The sequence below is a fragment of the Drosophila subpulchrella genome, chromosome 3R (assembly GCF_014743375.2).
Source record: "Drosophila subpulchrella strain 33 F10 #4 breed RU33 chromosome 3R, RU_Dsub_v1.1 Primary Assembly, whole genome shotgun sequence".
NCBI classification, from domain to species: Eukaryota; Metazoa; Arthropoda; class Insecta; order Diptera; family Drosophilidae; genus Drosophila; species Drosophila subpulchrella.
Genome location: NC_050609.1, coordinates 19,911,455 through 19,932,519, shown reverse-complemented (window position 1 = coordinate 19,932,519; position 21,065 = coordinate 19,911,455). Strand labels below are relative to the sequence as shown.

Genomic DNA, 21,065 nt, shown 5'->3' with positions numbered 1-21,065 from the left:
CAACTAACTGCGACAGCAATCAGAAGGCACAGGGCGAGGAGCAGGGAAATAGACAAAAGCACACAATGAAAAAACAATAAGCTGCCCACCACCCACTGGGACGTCCACTTGGTGGGCAGTTTGAGGTGTTCGGGTGTCGGGAATGTTATAATGGAGCGTTTGTCGGCTGGCAACTAAGGGTGGCTGTGGGCAGTGCCAGTGGGAGTGCGAGTGCGAAGCTGGGCGGGATTAAGTTTTGCACAACTTATTGCCAACTATGGGCAGCCACACACACAGATACCGCCAAATTTATTGGCCCACTCCCAGCTGTCGACGGGGCGGGGGCTTTGCCTCTTTTGCTCGCAAATAAATTTTCTGTTTGCCGTACAAATTACTACAAAATATTTTGCATAAGCGTACGCATAAAGGCATTTGCAATAAAAACAAACAAACTTGCACACACTCACATGTGCTGGCCGCATTCCATTGCCATTTGTATTATGGTCGATTACGCATACGCCATGTGTGCGTGTGCTACGAAATGTAGAAGTCGAGTTCGGTGAAAGTTTCCTCCGACTTGGGTTGACAATGCTAAGTGACTGTTTGAATGACTTGGCGCCCGGCCCTCTGTGGGCCACTATTAATTACGGAACTGGGAAAATGCTGGGCAGAGGATGTTTTGCATAGTTTACGAGCCAGAGATAATAAAGTGTCTGGCCAGTGCGGCCGTAGATCATAGTCAAGGAATTGCTGGACATTAATCGTTCAAATCATGAAAGTTACAACTAACTTGGAGTTTATCAGGTGGGGGTAGTGAACCCCTTCCAGCCCTAGCTCCGGATGCGGACTCACCTGAGCCGCATCCTCGCCCCATCCCTTGCGCCTTTCGCTTCTGGAGCAGCATTTTCTGAGTGGGGTTGGTCCCAAGTGTATGGTGCTTAAAAGTCTTAAACCCAGAACTTCATGCATAAAACAAGGGCAGACCCTCAAAGCCTCATCGCCGAGTCATTTCACTTACTTTCGGGCTCCCCATTCCACACTCCCTGTTCTTGCTGCTTGTTTTTGTTAGTTAATAATGATTTGTTGTTGCCGCTGATGCTGGTCAGCAGTCTCAGCCTCGTAATTAAAAGTTTAAGATACTTTTTGAGCCGGGGCCCAGGCGCAGCTGCAGCCCTTCAGAAGTGGTAGGCAAAGTTAGGACCCGTCCCTGCCATTTTTCGAAAAGTGTCTCGCCTGCACATTAATCTTTATTACAAGTGTTTGTCATACACAACGACGAGTACAGAAAAAAGGATGCTCAGGCCACATGAGCTGCGACGGGCTTTGTCACTGCTGGCCCTCCTTTTATTTTACAATTTATTATATTCGTGCGCCTTTGGTTTTTTGAAAATCACTTAATCCATTAGGCAAACAATAAACGGCTGAGTAAGCATATTGCTTCACAATAAAACAGAGGAGCAGTGATAAAATGTGATGTAATTTATTAATGTAACGCATGAGAACTGAGAAAAGTTCGGACTTTCTCTGGACAGTGGACCTGGCCTAAGCCGTCGGATGACTTGGCAGGAACTGAAATTAAATAAAACGTAATCGAAACTGAATCGAAATGGGAATGGAAATCGAATTGTGCTTAAGTACAGCTCTCCGTTGCACATGCATTCCGTCTGAGCCGCAGGTGTTATGACTGCCGAGAATATGAGAAATAAGGCACAGTCCGTTGGAACTTTCAGAGGGAAGGCGGAAAAAGAGAGCCCGAAGAAGGCGAACTTTTGTTTGGTAATACTTTTATGGCCAAAGAAGCATTTCAGCTCGTATAAATCACCAAAGGCAGACGACATTGATAAAGATGCAGTTACATTTCAGTATGTAAATATTTACCCGCACTTATTGCTGACTTTGTTCGACTTCGACGGCTGGCGGCTAGGATCTTTGGTTACACTGAGGAAAGAAAGGGCCGAAGCAATATGCTATTGAAATTAAACTGTAATTCAAGGGGAAGATGTCTTAGCAAGCAGTATTTAATTTTTTATTTACGGCGATTATAGTCTTTGGGTTTTATCATTAAGCAATGTTTGTAATTCTATGTAGTGCCTTTTCTATCCGTGTTTCTTTCCGGGGTTCGGGGGCGAATACATTTTTATGGCTTTGTGGCGCAGCATATAAATTGCATTTCCACAGATACATTTATTGACACAGCCACATTTCCCATTCCTATCTACAGACTCATCTAACAAGCGAAAAACTTTTCCCCCGTGCACCCAATTTAACGTGTTACTTTCTGCTTCACAGCCATGTCTCACCTTGATAAATTACGTTTATGGGGCAAGCCGATACGTGTGATGGCCAGCAAACACCAGGCCGTGCAGTTGCCCAAGGAGGGACAGCCGGACGCCGGACTCACACGTGACTACTCGCAGAACCCGTTGCACCGCTTCAAGAAGCCGGGCAGCAAGAACTACCAGAACATTTATCCGCCATCGGCGACACTGCATTTAAGCAACATTCCGTAAGTATTCGCATGGCCCCTCACCTGCTCCTCCTGAGGGGTATCAGGTGGGTGTATGCGTGGGTGGTGGGACAGGCTTTCCGTGGATGCTGGGCGGTGGCTCGATTCGGCACGACAAGGCAATTACAATTACCGCTATGAGCAGCGGAAACCCCGCGTGGCAGCCTCGTCTGCCAAATATGACAAAGCACCCCGCTGGTTGGGATTCGCATGGCGGCTGGAGGATGGTGTCTGCCCTCCGCTGTGTGAATTTATGAGTCGAGCCAATAGCTCCGCAGACAAAGGCCCCTTGGAGCGCCTGCCGGGCGCTATCAATGAACCAGCCTCACTGCGGGCACTTTCACGCACCCACGCACCCTTAAATCGATGACTCTTATTGTAAACCTAACCAATATCTCCTCTCTCTCCCTACAGCTCATCCTGCTCTGAGGATGACATCAAAGAAGCCTTCACCTCAAACAGCTTCGAAGTCAAAGCATTCAAATTTTTCCCGTAAGTAGTAGCGCATATTAAAGCTTTTTACTGGATCTATCACTAATGACTTTACCTCTTGGTCGTACAGGAAGGACCGCAAAATGGCGCTGCTGCAGCTGTCGTCCGTGGAGGAGGCCGTTCTGGCGCTGATCAAGATGCACAACCACCAACTGTCCGAGTCTAACCATCTGCGCGTGAGCTTCTCCAAGTCGAACATCTAGAATCCGATCCGAAGTCAGGTTTACTGAACCTGACTGGGTGCCTCCGGCGGGTACAGCTACATGCAGATGCACCAGCAACACCTACAGGTCTATTGGCAGCAACAGATACAAACTATAATCCGTAGTACAAGAAGAATGCACGCAAACTTCTACTGAAAAGGCAGACGCCAGAAGCACCACCCACCCAATCCAACAGAACAACCAGCGGCAACAATCGATGCATGAGCTATACCAATTTTAATCAGAGCAACTCACTCTAGGAACTGTTTCTGTTTTATACCCCACCCCTGCGGTGGAACAGAACAAAAACAAACGAGGAGTCTTACTAAATTGATAAACAAAAAGTCAACTAAAAATAAATATAACTTCAAATTTACGCGAAAATAGCATTTCAACTTACGGCGCACGCAGACAACAAAGCAAGCAAACCACAAACAAAACAACCCACTAAACAATCAGCAACATCGTAACTTAAGCATAACTTTAAAACTATAGTTCTTAAGAAAATTGCATTGCATAACAAAAACAAAAGAAAACAAAAAGTATAAAGAGTAGACAGAGAAAAGTATGTTTAATGTGAAGAGAAGATCGTAAATTAGAAATATTTTTAGTGCACTGTACTGTGTTTTGGTTTTAAAAAACGACAGAAAGTCAAGAACAAACTGAAGAGAGAAATTATGTTAAAAATGAATTAAGGCAAAGTTTTATTATGTACATGATGCTGTTATTATATTTTAAATGGATGCAACTTAACTTTAATTTTTTACAAGTGTGCAACTTCAATCGAAGCAATCGCATACACGTAGCTCGTAAATGTTTTCATTTTGCTAGACTTAAAAAGAAAGGAAGGATTTAGAGAGACGGTCCCGAATAGCACACCGAGTCCTAAGCACATTGAAGTAAAGCGAGGCGATGTGAAATAACGTTAAATGGAATTTAAGAAGATTGTATTAAATTTAATAACCTAAATAAATCGAGAACTTGGACACTGCGGAGATATATACTTGGGACGTCCGTTTGTTTAGAACTACGGGAGAGTAATAATTTTAAAGGCAGTTAAATCAACGCGTACGTAAACCCTTTGTGTGTATGTATATGTAAATGTTGTTAAGCTAGCGCAAATTATACACAAACGATCAAATATACATATGAATAAGTATGTATTGAACTACAACAAACCATGAAACAGGAAATTAAACAAATTTTAAGCTACAAAAGTATAATCTTAAAAAAGAAATCAAAACAGAAGGTAATTATATTTAATCATAGACATACTGGTAACGAAAGACATATACGTGTTTTAGCAACAAAACTGAATGATTTTTTGATAATTTTACAAGAACCCACAACGGACACCACACAAAAACACACGCGACATACACACACTCACAGAAGCGAACAAATACAGACAAATATGAAAGTTTATATATATTTAGAAAGTGAAATTATTTATACGTTGGAGCAAAGAACAAACAAAATGAGAAAAAACTAATAAAAAGCAAAAAACACAAAATGGTTAAAAAATCAACTAATTGTAACTTACATGATATGGATTTAGATTGTAAGCATGAGTAGCAGTGATCGTAATTTAAAATTAAAAGAAACACAAACACAAAGGAAACAAGTAATTCACAATACAAAATCCACAAGAATGGTAAAATTAAATGAATATATTTAAACGAAAAACGTGTACGAAAAGCAACAGTAAAATATTGTAAAATGTAAAATTTATGGAAGTACTATATTTACAGTTATCAAACAATCGCGCAGGCAATACAGAAATATGGTCAAAAGGGGCAATATGAACGAGAAAAGGTTGACGAAAACCTACCTACATTTTCCATGTAACACAGAAAGCTTACCAAACGTTTTTGAGCCAACTCTAGCGTTTCATATACATACTGCAACTAGCTATCTAACTAACCTTAACCTTAAACCTATTTATCATACTTACATATGCTCTATGTCTATGTCTACTACTTATATATACACTATATACACGTTTTGTTAGCGCATCGAAGCAAAGTAAAGCGATATGATATACGTCTATATCAGACCCACGACTGCTAGAATTTCAAACGAGAACTCTTGACAAATCAAAATTTCATAAAAGTATTTAGCGAACTTAACTCTACAACTGCATTCAACCGAGGCAACCCAGACTATGAAAAACAAAAGCGATTGCACACCCTCACACCATCAACTTAAACTAAACAATCAGCAAAGGTTAAGACGGGAATCAGGACGATGTCCTTGCTGTTCGTTGGTATGCAGCGTTCAAAGAGTAATCAAATATTTAGCCCAACGATAATATAGATACAATGGCGCTACTGCGTGTAAATGTTGATAGTGAACACGACACCGAGCAGCATACGAATTAATAGAACTAATGCCGAACACAAAATACAGATACCTATTACGAATATACATTAAATTCAGATATCAGTAAAAGTACAGTAAAGAAAGGCGATGGCGAGGAGTCGGATGCGCAGAGTAGACAATGCAGCTAATTGACAAACAGTACACTAAAAAGTATTACTTTACCAAGTAGAGAAACAAATAACGATTAATTTACAATTTAATTGAAATCCCGAAATTGAGAGCCTGCAAAAAAGAGGAGGAATGAATGAAGGAAGCAACCGGTGCGTTGCATTGGGCCAAGTCAAACTGTCGAACTGAAAGTGATCTTGTTCGGCGGAAGCGCAGGACAAAGTAATCAAAGTAACAGAATTGCATAACTTAGTGATGGAGTCTTACAGAAACCAACAGTTTTAAGTTGTACATTACTAGTTGCAAGAAGAGATATTACCAAAATGCAAAGTGAAACATAAATCGAAGACTAATCGTGAATTACATATATACAAGAGGAGCACATTTTCGAATGTTGTGGGCCTTGTGTGCCATGAGGCGACATTACCCACGCAGGCTTACATGTGTGCTACTTTTACAGTTAGAAGAAACCAGATATATATGTGTATGTACTATATGTAATTGTAGCTATAACTATACATTAATGTGTCGATGAAAATGCAGCAATTTATTAGAGAAATAGCGATTGAGTCAACATGGAACGCAGTCAGAGAGTTAAAACTAAACACGAACTACAATCAAATCAACTTAGAAAAGAGAAACAAAATCAGTTTTGAGTTACGGAACCACATGCGCAACATATACGACATGAACAGAAACATATCAGCATTGTTTGACACATGAGTAGTTTATTTAGACCCCCAACTTTGTTCTCCAGATCACCTCATTTGCTTGAGTTCCGCCTTGTTCGAGACCGCCTCTGTTCAGTATAGTCCAAGTACACACACAGGGTTGTTAGAATAAAATGAAAGAAAGATGGGAAGTGATCCCGATAGAAAGCGAATATTACGCATACACTTAGAGCAGCGCATGCTACAAATTGTTAGTTCGGCAAAAGTCTAAAAAAACGTATTTAAGAAGTAAAGAAGCGCTGAAGTCATAGATGGAAGCATAGGGAATTTGTTCAGAGTTTTTGAAGAGACAGGCGATAAGACATAATAAAGTTGAGATGCATATACTAATTTGTACAGTTTACCAGTTTGTGTTAAATGTTTTTTTAAACAATTCGATGTGGTTTTTAGAGAGGTCAAAAAGCGCAAATCAAAAAACGTTGTTACGTTTATGGTTTTGTTTATTTGGTTTGTTCAATTAGACAAACGTATAAAACTGATATACAATACATTACCTTTACTTATAGTTAGCTAAATCTGTATGTGTTTTACATGATGCTTTTAACCGAATTGTTTTTCACAGCATTTGAATTGCGTTTTTGAGATACACAGTACAGAATAAAAGTTGACAACAGGCAGAAGTTCCTACTTTTTAGTAAAAACGATTAATAGTTAAAACATAACTAACAGAAATAACTTGCAGCAGAGAATTTAATACCGATACACATAAAACAAAAACGATTTTAATTCGATTGTCTTCGCCATTGCCACTTTCCTTTAGCGCTTGCTTTTATTAAAGGTTTGATTTCCTTGGTCTGTCTAATACTTGTGAATATATGGTGCGGTTTTTCATAGGTCAGGCATTATTGCAAAATTTAAATAGGGGCCAAGTTTTAAATATTAACAATTAAAACCTAACAATGGTATGACTAAAGTAAAGAGGGATCCTGGCATTGGCCAGTTGCCTATTTGTGTTATTGGTACCCACTCTTCAGGAGGAATTTTTAAGAAAAAAATAATGTCAGTCACCGCTTACTTTCCGGCATCAGCTACTGTGAATCGTTGCAAGTGAGAAAGCTTAGCATTCTGCCCTTGACTCTTAACTGCTTTACAAACCCAACTGCGAATAGACACACGCGAAACAATCAACATTTCTAAAATCAAACTTTTAGTATACACCAAGCAAGAACACTTTGAAACTTTTGTGCTCTCTAATTGTACAACTAATGGTAATACGACAAAATAATCATTTTATGCTCTAAATGAAAAAAAAGTAAAACTAAACGGCGATGTTTACGTATTGCAAGATTTTTCTCACCAAATTTTACTACAAATCTCTTATGTGTATTGTATATAAAAAGAAAAACGAAATCTAAAGTGTATTGATATATATTTAAATGTATTGCGATTGCGAAGAAAAGCAACACAAAAACAAAACCAGTGCATGCAACGTCAGACAAAAAGAATTAACATCCAACAGCAGCTACGTGACTCTTAATTAATTTTTTAAAACTTAAAGGTAAATTTTCATATTGCAATTGAAAGTGAAATGCAAGATATGAACTGTACGTACGAGTCGAAGCATTAAGCTTGTTGAGCTGAAGATACTTAGAAGTAAACTGAAGACATGTGGCACTAACTAAGTGGAAATGAAAGCAAATCTGCAAGCTGCGGCGTTGGCATCGAAATATTCAATTGAGCGCAGCATTGAGATTGCAATGATATGAGGAAAATATTTGTTATGTTACAAGCATTAATTAATTAATTATTATAATATTAATTATTATTGAAAATATTTGAGAAATAAAGATAAAATAAAAAATGATTCGAATCATTAATCAAATGTTTTTCTTTCTTCTTGTATCACCGAAAAAAGTCCTGATTTTTGGTATTAGTTATCAATCCGCAACAAATGGTCCAAGCTTCGAGTGCCATACCGCGTTGAACTCGTAATAAAATTTCCAATCGATTGGCATTCAAACCTGACAACTTGAATTTTTCGCGATTTTTAGCAAAAAATTGTGATGTAACCCCTTACAAAAAATGCAAAAATTGTCAAAAAATTAAAGTCTACTAAGTCTCCATGAAAATGATGTGGATCGTATGCTCTGGTTGTTAGCTGGTCAAAACGGTCATTCTTTTAGCTCAGGCCCCATTTTTAGCCAAGTTACGACAAAAGATCACCGAAAATAATACCGTTTTTTGCCATTAGTTATCAATCCCAAATTTGGAGTAAAAATTATCAGGTTTTTGCCCGAAACAACGCAACAAATGGTCCAAACTCCGATTAGCATACCGCGTCGAACTCGTAATAAAATTTCCAATCGATTGACATTCAAACCTGACTTTAATTTTTCGCGATTTTTAGCAAAAAATTGTGATGTAACCCGTTACAAAAAATGCAAAAATTATCCAAATATTAAAGTCTCCTAAATCTGCATGAAAATGATGTGGATCGTAAGCTCTGGTTGTTAGCTGTTCAAAGCGGTCATTTTTATAGCTCAGACATCCAATTTAGCCAAGTTACGACAAAAAATCCTGTTTTTAGCCATTAGTTATCAATCCCAAATTTGGAGTAAAAATTATCAGGTTTTTTCCCGAAACAACGCAACAAATGGTCCAAACTCCGAGTGCCATACCGCGTCGAACTCGTAATAAAATTTCCAATCGATTGACATTCAAACCTGACTTTAATTTTTCGCGATTTTTAGCAAAAAATTGTGATGTAACCCGTTACAAAAAATGCAAAAATTGTCCAAATATTAAAGTCTCCTAAATCTGCATGAAAATGATGTGGATCGTAAGCTCTGGTTTTTAGCTGGTCAAAACGGTCATTTTTATAGCTCAGAATTCCAATTTAGCCAAGTTTCGACAAAAAATCCTGTTTTTAGCCATTAGTTATCAATCCCAAATTTGGAGTAAAAATTATCAGGTTTTTGCCTGAAACAACGCAACAAATGGTCCAAACTTCGAGTGCCATATCGCGTTGAACTCGTAATTAAATTCCCAATCGCTTGGCATTCAAACCTCACAACTTTAATTTTTCCCGATTTTTAGCAAAAAATTGTGCGTTGTTTCAGGCAAAAACCTGATAATTTTTACTCCAAATTTGGGATTGATAACTAATGGCTAAAAACAGGATTTTTTGTCGTAACTTGGCTAAATTGGATGTCTGAGCTATAAAAATGACCGCTTTGAACAGCTAACAACCAGAGCTTACGATCCACATCATTTTCATGCAGATTTAGGAGACTTTATTATTTGGATAATTTTTGAATTTTTTGTAACGGGTTACATCACAATTTTTTGCTAAAAATCGCGAAAAATTAAAGTCAGGTTTGAATGTCAATCGATTGGAAATTTTATTACGAGTTCGACGCGGTATGGCACTCGGAGTTTGGACCATTTGTTGCGTTGTTTCGGGAAAAAACCTGATAATTTTTACTCCAAATTTGGGATTGATAACTAATGGCTAAAAACAGGATTTTTTGTCGTAACTTGGCTAAATTGGATGTCTGAGCTATAAAAATGACCGCTTTGAACAGCTAACAACCAGAGCTTACGATCCACATCATTTTCATGCAGATTTAGGAGACTTTAATATTTGGATAATTTTTGCATTTTTTGTAACGGGTTACATCACAATTTTTTGCTAAAAATCGCGAAAAATTAAAGTCAGGTTTGAATGTCAATCGATTGGAAATTTTATTACGAGTTCGACGCGGTATGCTAATCGAAGTTTGGACCATTTGTTGCGTTGTTTCGGGCAAAAACCTGATAATTTTTAGTGCAAAATTGGGATTGATAACTAATGGCTAAAAACAGGATTTTTTGTCGTAACTTGGCTAAATTGGAATTCTGAGCTATAACAATGACCGTTTTGACCAGCTAACAACCAGAGCTTACGATCCCCATCTTTTTCATGCAGATTTAGGAGACTTTAATTTTTGGACAATTTTTGCATTTTTTGTGGGGTTTTGGGCAAAAACCTGATAATTGGGATTGATTGAATGCCAATCGATTGCAAATTTTATTACGGTATGACACTCCGCATTTGGACCATTTGTTGCGTTGTTTTTTTTTCGATGAATATTTTTTCGCACTTGGCTAAATTGTGGGTCAATGTCTGTTTTGGCCAGCTCACGATCCACGTAATTGTCATGTAGATTTAGGAGATCGTTGAGACAATTTACTTCGTCCTTGTTTTAATGGTGATTTGCCAAAATTAAATTTGCTGTTAAAAGACCTTCGCTAAATTACTTACCAAAACCAAAAATGAACTCCGTAAAGCAATTAAAAATACCGAAATATATTTGTATTTATATGTATATATATTTTCATTAAATAATGTAACATCGCTTTATTCTCACGCAAAGAACGATTTCTGTTTTAGTTTGCATTTGCTTTTGCTTTCCGTAATTATGCGATAATTATTATTGTTATTTGTTCGGAATAAATAATAACGTTAAGTTTACTTGCTCATTGGGCAATCACATACACGCAGACGCTGCATGCACGTCCGCCAATGCATACTATATAATTGCAATGAATTTCCGACGTGTACTTGTCAAATTAGTTACTTCTCAATATTTAATTTTACGCTATATGCAAAGTATCTGTATAATGTACCGGCTTTATTATACCTATATTAACGATACAATTTACTTGTTTGTTTCTTTGTGGCAGTGGTAAATCAGAGTATTATCCGTTCTAACGAATCCTCGCTAATGTCGCCTCGCAATACGTTCGTGTCAGTTGGTAGGATGGGGTTTTGCACCGACTTGGATTATCCTGTCCACTGGGTCTGCGTTATAGGTATGGGTATCCGCAATAAGATATTGAGATATATACATATGTAAGTTTTTTAACTATTAATTGTTTGGGTTTCGTTCATATGTCATTAGTATGGGAGGACCAATGAAGAAAAAAGTTTAGCAAACGGAAACGGTATTCATTTACTTTAGCTTTATTTTGTTCGCTTCCTCTTATGGTGGGTTTTTGAAAATGATTTAAAAGTTTAATAAAATCGGTATTAATTTTGCACAACGCCCTGGAAAGAGTGTGATACTTCTGCGATAGATCTATTCGGTATTGTTTACTTCCCTACCTGAAAACTTTCCTCCTTCTTTTCGATAAGTTTTGAACTATTTGTTAATCTATTTCTTATTGCATTTTATTATTAAACTTGCATATTAAGTAGGTAGCAAAATGCTGGTGGTAATATTTTTATTATTTCCGCTAATATTTCACTATTACTTTAAGGTTTGTTATGTTACTTCGATAAAGTTCAATGACGCGCTAGAAAATGGTTCAACCGAAACGTTTGAAATAATCGCAAACACAAGGAAAACTCTGACACTTCATACGACTGGGGATCTTCTTCAAATTACTTTTGCTTGCATATTTTTGGATTGATGTCGGTCTCTATGAACCCTTTCTTCATTTGCAAGGGAGTTTTTAGTTGTTGGTATAGTTTTGTTTCCTTTTCTTTTTGTTTTGTATGGTTTTCAGTCTTTTCAACAAATTGATTGCTTGGATTTTGTAAATTTGTTTGCTGGATTGTTCTTGTTGTGGCTGCTGTTGTTATTGTTGATGTTGGTGTTGCACCCGCCGCTTCTGCTGCTGATGACAAGAGCTAAATATTCAACTAAAATGCATTGGCCTAACGTTTGATGGAGTATGCTCGTGATGTGTTGCACTTAGTTCTTAGGTGGGTCTCCCCATATTTGTTTTTGTATTTTACGCCTACTGTATCTCGCTAAAGCCCTGAGCATTTGGTCTCCATTTACTTGTTAAGTTCGACAGAAAAAATGTTCTCAATTGCAATCGCTTGCAAATCGCTCGAAACCCAAAAAAAAATCCCCGTAAAGCGTCAAAGGGTTCTTAAAGTGGGGCGGAAATTAACAGTACAAGGGCGTGGGCGGAAGGATCTTTGTGGTTCGAAAGTAAACGAAAGTGTAGGCACATTTAATACATACATAAATTCACACATTCTTTATATATACTTAGGCGTATTCATTATCCAAATTATCCAAACAATACAACTGAGCTCCCTTTCAAACTATCCGAGATTTCCGCCGTGGAATCGGTCGACTGCAGATCCGATTTCGAGATCGAGCTTTGAACATAACTTTAATGAAATCTGAATCTGCATTCTGCCACCATTGCTTACGTATTCGGATACTATTCGTATGTGCCTTATTTGCGTAGGCTTAGTTACTTTCGCTAATATTTATATGTGTTCGATATTGTGCAATACATTTCGTTTCTGTTTCATTCACTGTTAACTAACATTAATGCCTAATGTGTTAGCGTATTATCAATTCATTTGCCGTTGTCATTCGCCAGCTAACAGTTGGATTGGTTTTCGTATCAGTTATTTAGTGTTTAGTTAGTTGTAGTTATTCTAAATTAAATGCATATACAATTTGTAGTACTTGGTTGCCTGCCAATCGTGTTAAGGTTTAGTTTGGTATTTATCTATGTATATTATGTAGTTGCTGCTCGGTCGCTATAAATTTAGGTTTGTATACATACTTCAATAAGTGAATACTATGTGTTAACAATTTACCCTCTTCTGGTTGCTTCGTCCACCTCCAATTTGGTTGCCTTACTGGCTTTAAATGTACGATATGACACAGTGATATATATTCCATAGTGTATGCTTACGAGTTCTAAGTACAAGTACAAATACATATCGAACAGGACCGGGATCAAAGAAGCAGCTCCAAGCGACAAAAGCCAAAACAGGCGCCCTCGCAGTCGCAGCCTCCAGTTGTTCCATGCACCACCAACTGACCACCTCCGATTCTCCACCAGCTCCCACATCTTAGGCCTAAGCTATCTACGACTATGAAGCCACAACGAATCGCAAATAAAACGAAGTGTTGTCCTACTCATTATAACCTCCACCTACTCCGCTACTATTATTTGGTATATGTAGAATATGTCTCGAATTTGTAACCTTCGGGTCGTTCAACGATTAAAGCTTTTGGGGTGAACAAATCAAGAAAAATGGTTTGGGGAGCTACTAGGGACATTAGAGTATTACGTGTGTTTAAAACGAAGGCGACAGCTGTAGTAACATTGACTTTTCTTTGGTATTTACGACGTTAAAATCTTAAAATCAATAAACAGGTTGGGGAGCTAATTTGGCTCGAGTGTCGCGAACCCCACAAATAAACTCTTCGGTCTTGCCATTACTTTATTTTTGACTTTTAAAAACTCTACACGCTATATGCAATAATTAACAATTCACTATATAAAAATCAATTTGCCTCAACTATATGGTTGCCTATGTTGTGGTTCTTAACTCTTTGGTTTCATAATCATGTTTAACACTTCAAATGTTCTTCATTCGTATAAAATAAATCTGACAACAATTAACTGAATAATTTGCTATTTAAAATCTCAACGCGTTCTCGGGCTCCTCATCAATCCCTATTCCGTATTAATTGTTAAAATCAAATAATGCACAATCTTGCTAATAGTTGCGTTTACGCATGGGGTTATATAATTTTGAATAGTTATGAGAAATGTATTATGAATTTGAATATGATAAGTTAGATCTATTTTTTAAGTTGATTTTGTTGAATTGCTGAGGGAAGTTGTACTTGCATGAAGACGAATGATTATGCATTTTTTGGTTGCTAACATAAATCTTTGTCGGATTCTGAATCTATTTTCTTAGCTTTTCTATTTTCTTCTCGCCTAGCTGTTATTTTAAACCTAATTTAAATAATACGTTACTGTAAGCTATGTGTATTGACCTGCGAAGCCTATGATTAGGACCTAGCTTCAACTGACGATTTTTGACTACCAGACCAGAGAGGTGAATATCTTTCTGGGTATTTACAGTTCCGTAGCATTTGTATTCGAAAGTAGTTTATATGGTTTTATGCGGTTGAGTTCGTTATATGCTTGTTTAAATGTAATTTACTATATGATTGGGATTAAGCACAGTTGGTCATACATTGTAAAAAGCTTTGAAAACATAACTGCTGTAAAATTCTCCTTAATCGCAAAGCTTGTTTAATTTGTTTTTTGTAGTATATATTTTTAGCATTACTTTTCTTTTTGTTACTTTTTTCATCGCTTGTATAATTATGTTTAAATGTTTATAAATATTATACTGTACTGGTGTATATTAGTGTGTATATCAGACTTTGTTTCATACAAAAACTAAGCACATCGATTCGTCAATAAATTCATGTATTTGTATTTTGCATGTCAGTATCCGTGTGGTGTCTGCATATGGGGAACCCGGTTCGAGAGTTTGATCTGAAATGACCGATATACACGTTTCTCCCAGCGCTGTGGCCCGAATCGATCGGTACTCCCAATCACATATGCACGTGTATATAGAGTTATATATAATATGCATAGAGAAACATTTTAGGCAAATACACATGTTGCTTAAAAGGTCGTCCAATAGTTAATTTAGATAGGTTGTCATAGTCGTGTATACTGGATTTACAGATTAGAGAGTTGGTCACATTGAAACACACACACATAGCAGTGGCTAGATTAGGGCTAGGAAGTGGTGAACTAGCAGCTTTTTTATATACAGCTTTCACTGCGAAATGGGAGTACGAAAAAATATGTTATCAACGTAATTGTATGTTTATTAGAGGCGTATAAGTTTATATAGAGATTGTTTGTTTGTAAAAATTAAATGCGCGATCAACCTTTTGTTTAAGATTTTCTTTTTTTTTTTATTTAAATGTACTTTGTTGTATACGCTGTGGTCTTTAGTTTATGTTTTTGTTCATTCAAAAATACTGTTCGTAAATCTTATTGAATTCGGATTTATGTTAGCTGAATGGCTGCCCACTGTCGAGCGTTACAGAAGTGTTAAAGCTACCAATGATAAGCTTCCATTAAGTATTTATAAACACACATACACAGAGCTCGATGACTATATAATTTTTAATTCTGCTTGCTTTAGTGGATTGCCATTGGGCTTCCATGGGATAGGGACTTGACGCTGGTTGCAAAATCGTTTCATATCGTTTATTTTTAGGGGTTTATATTCGATTATCTTTCGTATCTTGTAAATTTGTAAACTGTAAATACTTCAAAAGAACACTTTCAGCATTGTATGGCATTCATTTTCGTACTCTTTCGTTAAGTAACTACGCTTATACGCACGCATTGCACGAAGATTTGGAATGATATTATTTACAAGAAAATGGTAGGAAAAAACTTTAATGTTTTGCCCTTTCTGATGAAAAGATTCAAGGAAATAAAATTACAATTATTCCAAGTTGTTGTATATAGTTAGAATGAGAACTAAAGTTTAAAAGTAAACTTTCATTTAAATATCTCTTAGTTTCGCACATTTTACGCGTATAATCGTAGTTGCAGTTATTTGCCTCCTTTCTAGCCGCACTTAATAGCACTTTTCGTACCTCACTTGATATCGTCATACTCATCGCTACCGTTTTTCGAGTCTCCCGACGACTGGAAAGCCGCCATTACAGCTGCCCTGTGGTGACCCTTGTCCGCGCCTAGCTTCTCCTCCCCGTGGCTATTACCCCCATTGCTGCCCGGCTTCTCATCAAACGCATCTAGGAAGGGATTGGTGGCCGCGTACTGAGCCCTGTAGGTTCCCAGTGTGTGGTAGTTGTTGCCCCCGTTGGCAAAGGGTCGCGAGCCGCTGCCACTGGAGCTACTACTCGTGTAGAAGTCGTAGCTATTGGTGGAGCCCGTCATGGAACTAACCCCGCTGCTGCTGGCGGTTCCTGCTCCACTTCCACTCCCAGCGGAGTGGTACGAGGAGCTGTTGGCTGATCCGCCGAACAGAGCTGCCCCCGTGGAAGCTCCATTTTTGGGCAAAGTGCCGTACAGGTGCATGGTATTGTGGTTGCCGTTGCCGTTGGTGGTGGTGAAGGGACTCGGACTGGCGTTCGAGTGGCTGTGGCTACTGCCATTGCCGTTTCCCAGACCACTGCTGCCGAAGAGCGTACTGCCATAACTTCGGCCCTCGGAGTTTGCTCCCGAAACCGCTCCCAACCCAGATCCCCCTCCCATTCCCGACTTACTGCCACTGCTGCCGGAGTTCCTGGTGTCGTTAGTGTAGGATACAGTAGTACTTGCCCCACTAGCCGCAGTGGTGTCACCTATGTATGTCTTGGTCTCCGTTTCCGAGGACGATGAAGAGGCCAGGCTGTCGAACAGTCGACGACCAGTGGAAACCAGCGAAGACGAAGCAGTGGTGCTGCTGACCGTTCCCGTTTTTGTATTGCTATCTTTGCTGCTGGACAGTCGCGAGGGCGATGACAACTTCTGGCTGTTTGTGTTTGTATTCGAGTCCGCTGAGCTGGTGGTGTACTTGCTAATAGCTCCAGTGGTAGCACCCGGCTTGGTCGATGATCCCGAGCTTGGCGTGACCAATTGGTAAGTGCCCTTGGGCAGCCCGTCGCCCCCTCCCGGAGGTGAGGGCGAGTCCGGGGACTTAATCGGCGTAAACTGCACCCGTGGCTCCCGCTTTAGATACTTGGACATCAGCTGGCTGGTGGTCATGGCCTGCGATTGGGCTAGCAAAGCATTTGTGGAGGCCGAGGACTTGTAGGAGACCAGATCATCCGAATCGTCCGAAGAGGTGGTCGGGGCTGAGGTGGCCGTCGAGCCAGCACTCAGAACCGTGGCCTGGGACGAACTGGAGCTGGAAGTGGCGCTCGACTTGTTACGCATGGCTTTGTAGTCCTCGCCGGCGGAGAGTCCACTGGCATTCGCCTTGCTTGGCGTGTAGCTACTGTTGCCGAAGCTGCTCTTCTTAGCTTCCAAGCTGGAGTACTTGGAGGTGTAGCTGGATTCTTCGGTCACCAAACTCTTGGACTGCGCTTTGTGCGGTTCATAGAAGTCCACATTTCCCCGGCGAGATACTGTCCCATTGCTTTCCTTGTCTCTAGTGCAGCCGCCCAGGGATGAGGCTGCCTCCGCTTGGAGTGTGGGCGTGGTGATTTCTACGGGCGCGTCCTTCTGCAGCGGCGGCTTCTTCATCACGATGGAATAGGGGCTAGATGGCTGGTCGACGATCTTAACTTGCTTCACCGAAACGGGCGAAGCACCGCGCTTGATGGTATCCGTGCCTACAAGAGATTACAAGAGCATTAGTCACGTAATCTTTTCCCTCCAATAGCAAACGCAGACGCACTGACTTGACTGATTTGTAAGGGCATTTCTCTTTACTTACTTTTACCCGATCCGGATCCGGAGCCCGAGCCCGTCGACGCCGAACTACTGCCGGGGGAGGGTGTGCCTGGAAGTGGCAGTGGCGATTGGTCGGGAATTGCTGAGCCCACTGAGCCCCCCAATTGATAGGGCTGCAAGAGATTAGCAAACAGAGGAGCAGGGGAGAACCCGCCAAGTTGGTCAAATGTTAATCGGCAAGCGGCTTCAAGTAGCTTTCAAGGGAGTTAAGGGCGCATACGTGCTAATTCTTTGTTTTGGGTGGTGCTGGGAGAATTTTAAATTTTGAATCGGTTTGGGGTGTAGTGTTAGAGCGTTAATGGGTGTTTTCATGTGGATATTTGTGCAACACATACAACGGACACATTTAGATTCATAGACAAAAGACAATTTCTCTTCGTGCGCGGTGCGATTCTCGTACTGGTGACGGCCAATTCGTTAACCAATTAGATATTTTTATTGGATTTTGGGTTGGAAATGTGGGTTTTGGATAGGTTGTTGGTGAGGTCAAAGCGTGAGGTGTATGACATGCAAACAAGGTGAAAAAACTAATACAATTCGCCTTTAAATAATACAGGTTAACAATAGAATGGAATTTATTTAAGATTCTTTTGTAAGTATCTTCTACATGAAACGTCCCAGGATCTTGAGTCGCTTTTAAATTAAAGGCGAACTTTGTGCATGAACGGTGAGCAGGTGACTTAAAAGGGTTTACTGGACAGTGATTTAATTCGGCAGTAAAACTGAAAGGACAATACTTCATCCCCAACAAAAAGACAAATATTGGAACCTAAATAGATTCAACGAGTTTCAACTTAATTTGGGCGGGAAAATCAAATTATCTGAAATGTTTGCCCTCCCGCCTTTGAGATGTTCTACACTACATAAGCTGTGCTTTTGGATTCTGAAAAAATTAATTTGGGTTGTGAGCTTCAACCAACGAGGGAAACTGAAATCTATTCGAGGGACTGGGGGTGTAAACAATTCACAAATTAGGTTTTGATTGATGAAGTTTTTACAATGGCAGTGGCACACGAGTTTAATGAAGCATTTACATGATGTGGTCTTTCATTTGGCATGTGTTGGCATACAGAGCCGTATGATTTACATGGATTGGAGTGGAGTACATGTGGTAGAAATAGTCGTTACGAGTATGTTTATTTGTTACCAGTAGTGGGCCAATCATGCTTTACACGCCGTTTAACACTTATCACATCGCTCAAATCATCATCATTACCATCGCTTATATCGTATCGATATGTTAGATTATATAGATAGATATATGTATATATTTATATCACAATTACAACATCTATCGATCAGGGATCACAGCAAATTATGATTTACTTTAGTATATTTCTTTTGCGTTGGTATTTCGTAAAAAGCACAAATCAAACTGACAACAGATAATGCTTTAGATATATATTTGATAGTTCAGTAGGTAAATATTTTTGTAATTATCATCTTTGCAGAACGGTCAACAGGAAAAGTAAGAAGAGCAAGAAAATGTTTCGAATATGTTTGTGTTTATATGGATTTGGTTGTGTTGAATGAATGATAGGAGTGAAAATTTGTTGCTTTCTAACAACATTTATTCGTAAATTCCATAAACTATCAGAATTCATTGAATTGATTATAATATTAAAAATTCGAAAAGTAACCGGTATAATGGTATTTAACGACAGATAAATATTTTTCATTCTATGATATTTTTAAAATTTTTAAAGAAACTTTAATTCAAAAAAAAATATTAATAATTAGTCACAATTAACAAAGAACGGTCAATGAAAGTAATAGTGGTCAAATGGATCAAAAGAGTATGTTTTAAGCTTTTTAAAAAAAATCCATCCTTTGTCACAACCCTAACCAAAAATGGATGAAGGAGTGCGATGTGTGTTTAATGTGGATGAGATAGTTGTATGCAGGTATTTCTGGTCAAGTATTCTGATGTTGCAATCATTGTTTCTCATTGTTCGCGGCGTCGCCTCTGTTTGGTTGTGGTGGCTGTGTTGTGTGGATTCTGTTTGTTTACCTGTTGCACCGCTTGTTGCAAGGCTCGATGCGATTGAGCTAACTGACCCACTACTGATTGATACAGATGACTGTTGGCTGTGGCTGAGAGCTGAGGATGGCCTTGGGAGAGTATGTTGGTTACCGAAGTGGACGAGCGCAGAAGATTGCCCGCCGCCATGAGCTGCGCCTGCTGCTGCAGTAGAAGTTGCTGTCTGTCCGCTGGCAACGCACTGACTTTGCTTCCACGCTGCCCTGTTGACTCGCCGCGCCGACCTGTCTACATAGGACTCTGTATTAATCAATATTAATGTGGACGCGGTTCGAGGTCTTCTCGGTGGCTGAGTGGGTGAGGTGATTGGGGAATACGGTTGCCACTTGATCGCTGTTAGGACACACAACTTCTCCTAGCTAGTCCTTGATTTAACTTTAATTGTGTGAAATAAATTAATTTTTTATACGAGCCCAAATACTCTGTCATTTAGATTTCATTTTTAAATACCGTACTTCAAAGTTTTGCATACCCATTAATGTAATTAGATGTTTACGTTATTCGTCTTAGTTGGTACTGATACCTATTTGGAGTAATAAACCCCTTTATGGTACGAGGTATGCATGCATGTGTACCCAATTATCATAACTCAAAATCGCACCGATAGTGGCAACCGTGGTGGGTGGCTTGGATGATTGGAGGCTGTGTGTATCAGTGTCTGAGTTTTGTTTGCATAACAGCTAAGAGTGAGAACGGTTTTCGTGCCGCACTTGAGATTGAAAAAGAGGGCGAGCGGGTGGCAGAGATCTTGACTTGGAACTGCTGCTGATGCAGCGATGCATCCAAAGCGGAAACGAAACAAGGAATCAAACTCTTGCAAGTGTGGTGGCTAAATTCGGTGTCTCTTTGTGTGTCGGTGGTTCGGGGCTTTCGGGTTGCTCTGAGGTGGGGGATCGGACGCTGGGAGTACGTTACCTGAAGCAACGCCGGCCATGTTGCTCATACTGCCGGCGGTGGCCAAGCCGCCCATCATCGCCCCCGCAGCGCCGCCCATGTGCTGCGCCATCTGCTGATGCTGCGCCTGCGGCTGCGGCCAAATCTGGAGCAGATACTTGAGCACCGCGATCGGCTGGGCGTGATCGATGTCAGCGCCCGGCTGCGCACTCGCCGAATGCAGCATCAGCGGTGGGCCCATCACGGTGGCCAGCGCCTGGGCGGACATCTTGTTCCGCTCCGAGTTGGAAACGACCAACGACAGGTGGTCCAGCAGGAATACCAGGGTCGCCTGTGGGGCAAGGCGAATCGGTGAAAATTAATTTTCAAGCGGAGAAAGATTAAGCTTACCCTATTTGCCCGCGGCAGGCAGTCGAGAATGCTAAGCATCAGTTTCGCATTGCCCTCCGGGTCATCTGGCAGGCAGACAGCTGAATATAATATAACACAATAAAATTGGCACACAACAATAATTGGCAGTTTTAATTCAATCCTCA

General features: G+C 39.8%; 2 protein-coding genes across 24 annotated transcripts in view; one reads left to right on the top strand and one right to left on the bottom strand.

Moving 5' to 3' along the window:
• LOC119560289 (polypyrimidine tract-binding protein 1) overlaps positions 1-7,740 on the top strand; it is a 146,952-nt gene extending 139,212 nt beyond the window's left edge. For 8 of the 9 annotated variants that reach the window (XM_037873682.1, XM_037873706.1, XM_037873691.1 and 5 more), the window contains 3 exons: positions 2,269-2,485; positions 2,900-2,977; positions 3,048-7,740. In XM_037873682.1, the coding sequence (XP_037729610.1) occupies positions 2,269-2,485; positions 2,900-2,977; positions 3,048-3,180 (428 nt within the window). In that variant the 3' untranslated portion in view covers positions 3,181-7,740. Of the gene's footprint in view, positions 1-2,268; positions 2,486-2,899; positions 2,978-3,047 lie in introns of those variants that run through there. The other variant, XR_005221017.1, reaches the window with a different exon arrangement.
• Positions 7,741-10,690: 2,950 nt separating this feature from the next.
• The window catches only part of LOC119545828 (rho GTPase-activating protein 100F), a 39,761-nt gene continuing 29,386 nt past the window's right edge, over positions 10,691-21,065 (bottom strand). For 7 of the 15 annotated variants that reach the window (XM_037851727.1, XM_037851728.1, XM_037851729.1 and 4 more), the window contains 5 exons: positions 20,920-20,999; positions 20,551-20,860; positions 19,606-19,859; positions 17,578-17,707; positions 10,691-17,473 (listed from right to left, as the gene is read on the bottom strand). In XM_037851727.1, the coding sequence (XP_037707655.1) occupies positions 15,792-17,473; positions 17,578-17,707; positions 19,606-19,859; positions 20,551-20,860; positions 20,920-20,999 (2,456 nt within the window). In that variant the 3' untranslated portion in view covers positions 10,691-15,791. Of the gene's footprint in view, positions 17,474-17,577; positions 19,864-20,550; positions 20,861-20,919; positions 21,000-21,065 lie in introns of those variants that run through there. The other 8 variants (XM_037851735.1, XM_037851736.1, XM_037851738.1 and 5 more) reach the window with 5 other exon arrangements.